This window comes from Nomascus leucogenys, chromosome 25 (genome assembly GCF_006542625.1).
Source record: "Nomascus leucogenys isolate Asia chromosome 25, Asia_NLE_v1, whole genome shotgun sequence".
NCBI classification, from domain to species: Eukaryota; Metazoa; Chordata; class Mammalia; order Primates; family Hylobatidae; genus Nomascus; species Nomascus leucogenys.
The window spans coordinates 11,237,294-11,248,168 of NC_044405.1; the positions used below are offsets into that span (position 1 = coordinate 11,237,294).

General features: G+C 34.7%; 1 protein-coding gene across 4 annotated transcripts in view; it reads left to right on the forward strand.

Moving 5' to 3' along the window:
- GABPA (GA binding protein transcription factor subunit alpha) overlaps positions 1–3,560 on the forward strand; it is a 35,128-nt gene extending 31,568 nt beyond the window's left edge. For all 4 annotated transcript variants that reach the window (XM_003263797.2, XM_003263796.3, XM_030806381.1 and 1 more), the window contains exon 10: positions 2,808–3,560. In XM_003263797.2, the coding sequence (XP_003263845.1) occupies positions 2,808–3,036 (229 nt within the window). In that variant the 3' untranslated portion in view covers positions 3,037–3,560. The remainder of the gene's footprint in view (positions 1–2,807) is intronic.
- The last annotated feature ends 7,315 nt before the right edge of the window (positions 3,561–10,875 follow it).

Here is a 10,875-nt window from a genome sequence, read left to right on the forward strand (position 1 = left end):
CCATCTCGGGAAAAGTAAAAGTTGACCTCTTCCTTAGGCCGTACCAAAAATCAATTCCTTGTAGCTTGTAGCTCTACATGTAAAAAGTAAAATAGAAAAGGATCTGGAAATACTTTCCTAACTTCTGGTGGTAGGGAGACATTTAAGCAGAATCAAAAGGACTAATTCTAAAGGGAAAGATCAATAAATTGGACTGTATTTAAATTAGGAACTTCTGTTCGTTGAAAGCCTTATTAAGAGAGCCACACATGTCTGACAGAAGTATCTAGAATATCTAACCAATTCTTATGAATCAATTTTTTAATGAGCAAGAGACTTGAATAGACACCTCAGGCTATAGAGATTATCCAAATGGCCAATGAATATATGCAAAGGTGTACAGCCTCATTAGTATTCAGAGTAATGCAATGGAAAACCATAATTAAATGGTACAACACACACCCTAGAGTGGCTACAATTTAAAAGATTGCCAGAACTAAGCTCTGGATATGGAGGATATGGAGCAATGGGAATGCTTCTACCCTTTTGATAGGAATGTAAATTGTAACAGTTGCTCCCCTAAGCAACCGTTTCATATATATCAAACAGAAGTGTACCTGTATGCCCATACACATGTTCATAGCAGATTATTTATAACATCCAAACTCCAGAAACAACCAGATATCTATCAACAGTAGAGTGAATAAATCATTTATGGTATATTCATACAAGAATACCTTGCATTCTTGAAAACTAAGCTCCTGCTACAAACCATGACCAGTGAACCTCACAAACATAATGTTCAGTGACGGAATCCAGACCCAGAAGACCAAATCCTGTATGATTACATTTATTAAGTTCAAAAAACAGGAAAATTAAATTTCAGTATTTAGGGATGCATGTTTGGGTGATAAAAATATAAAGAAAAAGCAGTGAAATTACTGTGATGATACAGGCTTGTGTTTACCTTTTACAGCCAGGATTTTGGGAATGATTGGGGGGGACATAAAGGGGATTCTAGATGCTGGCAGTGTTCTGTTTCTTGACTTGAGTGATACTTTACAGGTGAATGAATGTTCACTTTGTAATAAATCACTGAACTGTTCACTTCTGTGTCCTTTTGTTTGTGTGATATATTTGCAATTAAAAAGCTTAAAAAAATACAAGTTTAAAAAAAAAGAGGGAAGAAATCATATCCATGAAATACAGGTATCGTGTATCTTTCTAGTTTCTTCATTTTAGGGAGGGAACAAGTGGAATAAATGCTACTATATACAGTTGTGTGATGCATCTGCTAGATCAAAAGAAGTATTCAGTAAAATTCAAATTTATGTGTGTATATTCTATCACCTCTTACCAAGAAATATGATTATGCCAACTCCGTTTTCCTCCTAGAATTATAAAACCTCTTTCATTTTCCATTTTCCTTTTTTCCCCACGTATAGTCTTACATATTAATACAGAAATTTTTTAAAGCAATTGAAATGCCTACAGCATTTTTAACTGGATGGCAAGGAATCGTTGGTTTGTGAGCTGAAATCCAAATTCTGTACTAATGTAATTGACATAAATGGAAACTACAAGACTGCCCAATGTGTTATATGTCTCACTGGGAAATCAAACATAACTATTTTTCTTTTGCTATTCTGGAATTAGGGAAAGATGACAATTTCCTGTATATAGGTCAGTCCTTTCATTAATAGACTCCTGATTAAGCCAAGTGACTTTTATCCTGCTAAATGTGATAGGTTATATCACTGGTACTTTTACAAATAGTTGTTTCTTTTGTAATAGCCCTTTGTCAGTGGGCAGTGCAATTTTAAAATAAGGGCTTTGCAATCTGCCAGTCGTGGAAAGAGCTTGACTTGCCTCTTTTTCCTGTTGTTGGAATTAGCAGTACATAGTGTTTGTTTAAATAAAGTCTGTTTTCCAAAGGAAACATAAATCCAGCTCCGTTTGCCTCTCTATAGAATGCAGCAGTAAACTAGATTTCTAGAATGATTGCTGGAACTCTGCTTGTGTACGTTTAGAAACATTGTCTCTTTACAATGTCCTTTACCTGTTTTTCTGTATCCTCTGTTTCTTTTAGACCTTTTCCTTAGACTTAAAGCTCCCTATTGGGCTTGGATAATTTATCTGAAATTTAGAAAGCGTTTACATAGTGAAATAATAAAGATGAAGACATGACTTCATCATATAGGATTCTTTACAAGACAGAAAAGAAGTGGAATATATGTATTAATTTTTTCATATTATTGATTTTTATTAACATAGCTTATATTTTGTAGAGCGCTGTGTGCCAGTCATTGTATACTAAGCACTTTACAAAGATTATCCCTTTAATCCTCAACAATGATATGAGGGTATAAGCACTGTTAACCTCACTTTATAGATGAGGAATAAAAGCTTTGAGAAAATATGACTCCTGTGGTCTCAAAAATGTTAGGTTTTGAATCTTGGCTTTCTGACTCCAAAGCTCTTGTTCTTAGGCTCTTCTACTGCTCTCAAGGTTTTTTGTTTTGTTTAATAATTATTTTTAAATCAAAGTTTTATCCTAATTGTTGAAAATATGTTTTGAAAGTTTCATGTATAGAGTTTTGGAGTAGTGAGCATTGAAATTTGGAGTAGTGAGCAGTGAAGTAGTAAATAATGTGTGGATGTTTCATTTGATAGTAGCATTAAATAGTCTATATAGCTTCAATATTAATTGCTATTGTGGTGGATGCAGTACTCTACTAGGCTTCTGCTTACGGAATAGTCTGTAAATTATTGTAAGAAGTCTCATTTATTTTTTCTGAAGTCTCTAATTTTTTTTTCTCTTTTTAAAGATACTATTATGATGGGGACATGATTTGTAAAGTTCAAGGCAAGAGATTTGTGTACAAGTTTGTCTGTGACTTGAAGACTCTTATTGGATACAGTGCAGCAGAGTTGAACCGTTTGGTCACAGAATGTGAACAGAAGAAACTTGCAAAGATGCAGCTCCATGGAATTGCCCAGCCAGTCACAGCAGTAGCTCTGGCTACTGCTTCTCTGCAAACAGAAAAGGATAATTGAGCCCCAGGACATTCTGGGACTCCAGAATCTTTCTTAAAATGTTTAGAGCAAGTATAGCTCTTACCTTTATTACCGAATTTGAATCTTCTTATTTCTAGGCTGTACAGTCTGATGCATGATTTTTTTATAAATATTTCATACTCTTGTGAATTTGGATCTTTTTACTTTGAGCATATATTTTAGAATATGTGTATGTTAAAGGATCTCCACAATGTCTGCAGTGTGAAGGCAGGTTCATTGTGGAATAGTTTGTTAACAGTCAGGAAAGCTAAACTGGTCAGTATTAATGTGTAGCCCTACGAAAAATAGCCAGTAGTATCTGAAAATGAAAAATAAATGAAGTATCTCTAGGAAACAGTCTGGCTTAACTATTTTTGAAAATATAACTGTTTCCCCTCTGCTGCTTTAGATGTTGCTTTACATAGATCCAGAAAATGGAATTTCTCAGCTAAAGCATGTGTGCCTGTTTCATCTAATCAAGCAGAGCTAAAATGTTCATACCGAATAAATTTATATTAATAAATTACTAAACTAAGAATATCAGGTTATTTATATATTTGCAAGCAAAGGACAGTAAGAAGTTGACTGGCAAAAGAGCAGTGCTGAAGGAGGAGATCCAGGTTTAAATCTGGCTTATTAACTCAAGCCAATTTTAAGGATTTTCTGTATAGATTATTCATGTCAGACCAAGAATTTAAATTATTTTGAGAGAGGCATTTAATTCTAATAAACCAGCTGTTACAAAAATTATAAAATGATCTCTGTTTTTCCTGTCAGAGATTTTAAAGACTGAAAAGGTATACCTCAACCCAAAAATAAAGGTTTGGTTTGGTTTGTTATGGCTTCCTTTTTAAAAAAATTACCCTGTAGTGCCAGTTTATTATGCAAAGCAGCTTATATTCCTCTGTTTCTGATAAAATGAAGACTTTAAATCAGTCAGCAGTACTTTACCTTTCAAGGCATTAGTAAATTACTTGCAAATAGTTTTAAAAGGAAAATTTGACCTCTGTTATAGGCAGTCTTCTCTTTAAGACAATACTTTTCCACTTTTTTTTCCTTTTCCATATTATATATGTGTATTCATATATCTATATACATATTCAGTTGATCATTTTATAAACATATGAAGGCATAAAGATATACAGAAGAAAAATTAACTCATTTTAAGATTCAAATTAAATAATTGCTGCATATATGACATTCCTTACATAAGCGGACACTAAACAAAAATGGCTAGAAATGTCTTTTTTTTTTTTTTTTTTTTTTTTTTTTTTTTGAGACGAGTCATGCTCTGTCCCAGCTGAGTGCAATGCGATCTCAGCTCCTGCAAGCTCCCTCCGGTTCACCATTCTCCTGCTCAGCCTCCGAGTAGCTGGACTACAGCGCCCCCACTCGCTAATTTTTGTTTTTAGTAGAGACGGTTCACCGTGTTAGCCAGATGGTCTCGATCTCCTGACCTCGTGATCCCCCCTCGCCTCCCAAGTGCTGGATTACAGCTTGAGCCACCCCCCCGAAATTCTTTTTTTTTTTTTTTTTGTTGTTTTAAGGTATTAAGCACGAATTATTACATGAGACTGGCAGATAGCTATTAATCCTCTTACAGATTTGAGAAAGTTGATTCTCACATATTTATGCACCTTCTCCTTCATTGTTTTCTTTAAATCTGTCCCCTTAAAAAGCTTCTTAAGAGCTCAGTTAATGCTTTTGACTTAACTAGGAGAAAAAGGCATGATAATGCAGGCAAGATGGCATTGTTAGCAATTCTGGTAGTGGTTTGGAATGAATCATAAGAGGCAGGGATCTTAAAAGACAAGGAAGAGAGGAGAGAGAGGAGGGATCTTTGATCTCTTTGGTAATCTTAACGCATAATTTTACTACAACATGTTCTCTTAATTCATTTAGATTATTATATTAAGCTCTTTCTGCAGTTGATATCTGAGCAGAGTAAGATTTGTATTTCCATTTTTACTGTTTTGAAAGAAAATATATGGACAGATTATTAGTACAATTTGGGCACTGTGGTTGTTAAGAGTATCTGAGTAAAATAATATGAAATAATATACAGAAGCTCTAGCATCAGATAACAAATAGACAGAAAGGTTTTGCACCATCCTCTTACGGCCTAGGGAGTTGACAAGTTGCTTGTACTTTTTAAAAAATAATAAAGTATACCCTTCTGGTATATCATCAAGAGCTTAAGAATCTTGGCTTTCATATTTAAAATGCTTTTGGGGAGACATAGATTAAAATTTTAGCCAAGATGACAGACATGTCTCAATTGTATATGTGTGTGTATGTTTTTAAAGCTAGAAACATAAGTTTTAGATCCCTAGAATGAAAATTTTTTTCTCATCTATGCAATTCCCATATGGTTTTTTTAAAAATCATATTTTATTCATTTTCTCCCTTTAGCAATTTTTATTTCTCATAATTTGAACAGAGACAGTTCTCATACATGATCAGATGCTTTTTTTTTTCTTCTTGCCATCATTTATGCATGACATAGGTAAAGTAATATGACTAATTTCTCCAGTTGATTCAAGAAACTCATTACTTTGCCTCAAATTATATGTAAAATATTTGTTTTAGTTAGGTTACAGTTATCAGAAAGCCAGGTAGTTTTTTTCTTCTATTAAAATATAACATATTGTGAAAGAAAATAAAATTTATGCTATTCATTCTTTGCTTTGTTTTTATAAATGAATTTTTCATAGAATTTACAGTATATTCAAAGGAAGAAAGATAAAATTATTGGTCATTTGTACCTTAGAAGTACAAGAATTTAAGTAAAAGAAATGTTCATTTTTGTTTTAAAACTTGTTTTCCATGTGAAGTTTTCATTGAGCCAACATTCATACATATCTCGCTAGCCTAAAGTCTAAATATTTGTGTTGGCATCAGAAAAACAAATTAGGCAGAATTGCTGTGTGTGGTTGATCTTCAGATAAATTGACTGATCACATTTATTTTTGTATCAGTCTATGTCATTTAATTAGGAAAAATTGTTTAGTTGTTTTCTCCCCTGATTAATGGTGATCACTCAAATATGATACAAAAAGAATTGTACAATATTTTTGTGAGGTCTGCTGTTTTCCATATTCATTTTATGCTACTGCCTTTAAGAAAGAACCAGTGTATCCTTGAAATAGCACAAAAATGTTTTAAAATTCATAATTGCAAAACAAATCTGTGACTAACTTAATGTCTTCAGATCTAAAGGGTGTAAAAATATTGATACTTCAATATTTCACTTGCTGCCAGAAAAAACAAAATTCTCAATCTTTTGTAAATGGGAGGAGGACTTTTGCATACATTTTTACTCTTTAAATAACGACAACAACACTTATACTGTCATAATAACAATTATGTATTTCTTTGTGGTTTTAATTTTTTTTGTAATTTTACATAAAACAGTTATTTTCTATTTTTACGCAGATAAAAAATATTTGTGCATAAAATGTAAAAATAGTAAAATGAGAAAAATAAAACTATTATACAGTATGTTTCTGTGTTGCTTAAAAGTTTTTTTTCCTGAAAACAAAATCTTAAATCCCCAGGATATTTTGTTGGATAGTAATCCGACAGTCCACTTATGATATGTTGTACATAGGATTCCTATGCATTTTTTAACTTAAAAGCTGTCAATTTGGGAAGAACATATTTCACTGAACTAAAATTAGTAGGTTCATCTCTTTAAGGAAATTAATGAAATTCCATCTACAAAGCCAAATTGTTTTAGAATAGTAACAGATGAAGCTGTCAGAAGGCAAGCTGATGATTGCTAAATTGTAAACCTTTCGTAAAGCCTTTTTTTTTTAACAAACAAAAAATCACCTGTTCATGTTGGCTATCAGTAGGTTGCTTCAGCCAGAATCAGAATATAGAAGAATGGAAGGGGTTAGGAAAAAGTGATTCATGCCTGCTTTTATGGTGAAGCAATGATGAAAGTTTGATTGACATGCTTAAATAGGAAGTTATGGTTAGAAATAAATGGCTTTAAAAATACACAGTGTAATTGTATCTAGTTTGAAGCAATGAAAAACCATCAGCCAGGATGCTAGTGAGGTATGTTTGTTCTCCCAGGAGTTCAGTTTTTTGTGTGTACAGCTTTAGAATTTGCAAGCCAAGTATGTGTTTAAAATGCTTTTTACTAATAAACTGACAGCTTTAGAACACTGCTTTTAAAAATTTCTGTAGTCAAGGACCACTTTCTTATTTCCAATTTGTCACAGACAAACATTTGTAAAATAAAAACTGAATTAGTACAGGGAGGGGGAAATGGGAAGTTACTATTTAATGGGCATAGAATTTCAGTTTTGCAAGATGAAAAACGAGATGGTTGCACAACTATGAGTATGCTTAACAATACCAAACCGTATTAAAGATGGTTAAGATGGTAAATTTCATGTTATGTATATTTTATCACAGTTGAGTTTTTTTTTAAAGAATGAATTACTACAAGAATTTTAAAAATCAGTATTTACCAAATTAACAATACAATGGGGTAGGAACATGTTCAACTCAATAAATGCAGAAAAATGTACAATTTAACATCCATTCATGATTAAAACTCTCAGCAAACTAGAAGAGAACTTCTTTAACCTGATAAAAAGGTATCTGGAAAAACCTACAACTAACATCACATGTTTGTTGCCCCTCACCACTCCGCCTCCCTCCCCACAAGACTTGGGAAACGCAAAGAGGTACCTGCTTTTATCATTTTTATTCAGAATTGTATCCTAGTCTGTGAAATAAGGTAAGAAAAATAAAAAGCATACATACTGCAAAAAATAAAACTGCAGAAGGCATCAGACATGTTAAACGCCCTCAAGAATCCAAAAGTTATGAGAATAAGTAGCAAGGTAAGGTACAAGGTCAATATGCGAAGTTCAATTTTATTTCTGCATGCTAGAAACTAATGGAAATTAACATTTAAAAACTACCATTTACAATAATATTAACATGAAATAGGGACAAATAGAGCAAAATTTGTGCAAGACCTATCAAAACTATAGAACTTGCAAAGAAATGAAAGAATGTCTAAGTAGGTGGAGATATAACACCATAATTGTGGATTGGAAGACTCAATTTTGGGTTTTCTTGTTTTTTTTTGAGACAGTCTCACTCACTGTGTCACCCAAGCTGGAGTACAGTAGCGTGATCTCAGCCCACTACAACCTCCACCTCCTGGGTTCAAGCGATTCTCATGCTTCAGCCTCCCAAATAGCTGGGATTACAGGCGTGTCCCATGACACCTGGCTGATTTTTTGTATTTTTAGTAGAGATGGGGGCTTCACTATGTTGGGCAGGCTGGTCTCGAACTCCTGACCTCAAGTGATCTGCCTGGCTCGGCATCCCAAAGTGCTGGGATTACAGGCGTGAGCCACCGTGCCTGGCCTAAGACCCAACTGTGTAAATGTAAGTCTTGTAAATGTTAGTTATTGCTAAATTGACCTATAAATTCCACTACAACAAAAATTCTGCCAGTCTTTTTTTGTAGACAAGCTAATTATAAAATTTTTATGTAAATACAAATGACACAGAATAGCCAAAATATTTTGGAAAAAGAATTAGAGAACTTGTACTGTGCTATATAAAGCTTTGCTATATAAAGCTACAGCAATCAAGAGGTATTTAGGTAAGGATAAATATATAGGTCAATGAACAGAATAGAATCCAGAAATGGACCCACATATATGGCTCATTGATTTTTGGTGCCAAAATCAAAGATGCCAAGGTAATTCAATAGGGAATGGGTAGTTATTTCAACAAATGTTAGAACAACTGCATATATTCATGGAGAAAAATGAACGTCAACCCTTGCCTCATACCACACATAAAACCACAATGGATTATAGACCTAAATATAAGATCTAAAACTTACTAAAAAATTTTCACAACCTTGGGGTAGACAAAGGTTTCTTAGATATTAAAGAAGCAAAACTAGGCTGGATGTAGTGGCTCATGCCTGTAAATACAGTGCTTTGGAAGGCTGAGGCAGGAAGATTATTTGAGGCCGTGAGTTTTGAGACCAGCCTGGGCAACACAGCAAGACCCTATCTCCACAAAAATATAGAAATTAAAATAAAATTAGCTGGGCATGGTTGTGTACGGCTGTAGTCCTAGCTACTCAGAAGGCTGAGGAGGGAGGATTGCTTGAGCCCAGGTTCAAATTCGAGGTTCAAGTGCAGGTTGAGTTTGAGGATACAGTGAGGTATGATTCTGCCGCTACAGCCCTCCAGTCTGGGGGTGACAGAGTGAGACGCTATCTGTAATAAAAAAACAAGACAGTAAATTGGGCTTCATCAAAAATTTTTAAAACACCTGTTGTTTGAAAGATACTATTAAAATAAAAGGCAAGGCTGGGCGTAGTGACACACACCTGTAATTTCAATGCTTTGGGAGGCTGACTGGGGAGGATTGCTTGAACCCAGGAGTTTGAGACCAGCCTGGGCAACATCGTGAGACCCCCCCCTCTCTACGAAGAGGCGGGAGAATCGCTTAAACTCAGTTAAGTGGAGGTTGCAGTGAGCCAAGATCAAGCCACCGTGCTCCAACCTGGGTGACAGAGTGAGACTCTCAGTCCCCCCCAAAAAAAAAAAAAAGGTTTACAGAGAAATTTTCAAATACCATTAACATTGCCATAATCGTTTAGTTAAAACTGAGGCTCATGCAACCACGGTAGCATGCACCTGTAGTTCTGGCTATTCAGAAGCCTGAGGCAGGAACATTGTTTGAGTCCGGGAGTTTGAGGTTATAATGAGCTATGATCATACCAGTGCACTCTAGCCTAGGTGAGAGAGCAAGACCCTGTCTCAAAAAAAAAATTAAGTTAAATAAAAGACAAGGTACAGATTGGGAGAAAATATTGCAATACACTTATCTTACAAAGGTAAGATAAGTGTATTGACCACACTGATTTATAATATTTTGTCATTAAGCGATGAGCATCAGTTTTAACTGAATGATTATGGCAACATTAATATCTTACAAAGGTAAGATATTTAATATCAAAAATATATGAAAAATTCTTTTAACTCCCTAAGATAATCAAATAATTTATGGTCAAAGGATTTGTACAGACACTTCATAAAAAAAGATATACATATGGCCAGTAAGCATATGAAAAGCTATTTGGCATTATTAGTTATCAGGAAACACCAGGTCACAATCCAGTACCACTAAAAACACATTACAACTGCTAAAAGTTGAAAGACTCACAATACCAACTGTTCTCAATGACATGGACCAAATGAAGTCCCACACATTGCTAGTGGAAATGTAAAATGGCACACTACTTTGCAAAAGTTAAACACTTTTGTCACGACACAGCAATTCTAATCCTAGGCATTTATTTTATGTATTTATTTTTTTGAGACAGAGCTTCACTCTTGCCACCCAGGCTAGAGTGCAATGGTGCGATCTCGGCTCACTGCAACCTCCACCTCCCAGGTTCAAGTGATTCTCCTGTCTCAGCCTCCCAAGTACCTGGGATTACAGGCACCAGCCACCACGTCCGGGTAATTTTTGTATTTTTAGTAGAGACGGAGTTTTGCCATGTTGGCTGTGCTAGTCTCGAACTCCCGACCTCAGGTGATCTGCCCGCCTAGGCCTCCCAAAGTGCTGGCATTACAGGTATGAGCCACCGTGGCCGGCCCAATCCTAGACACTTAAGAGAAATAAAATATGTTCACTGAAAGACTTGTACACGAATGTTTATAACAGCTTTATTCATAATGTCCCCAAACTGTTAACAACACAAATATCCATCAGCAGGTGACTGAATAAACAAATTATGAATACCCATAGAACAGAAGTATGACTCAGCAATAGAGAGAG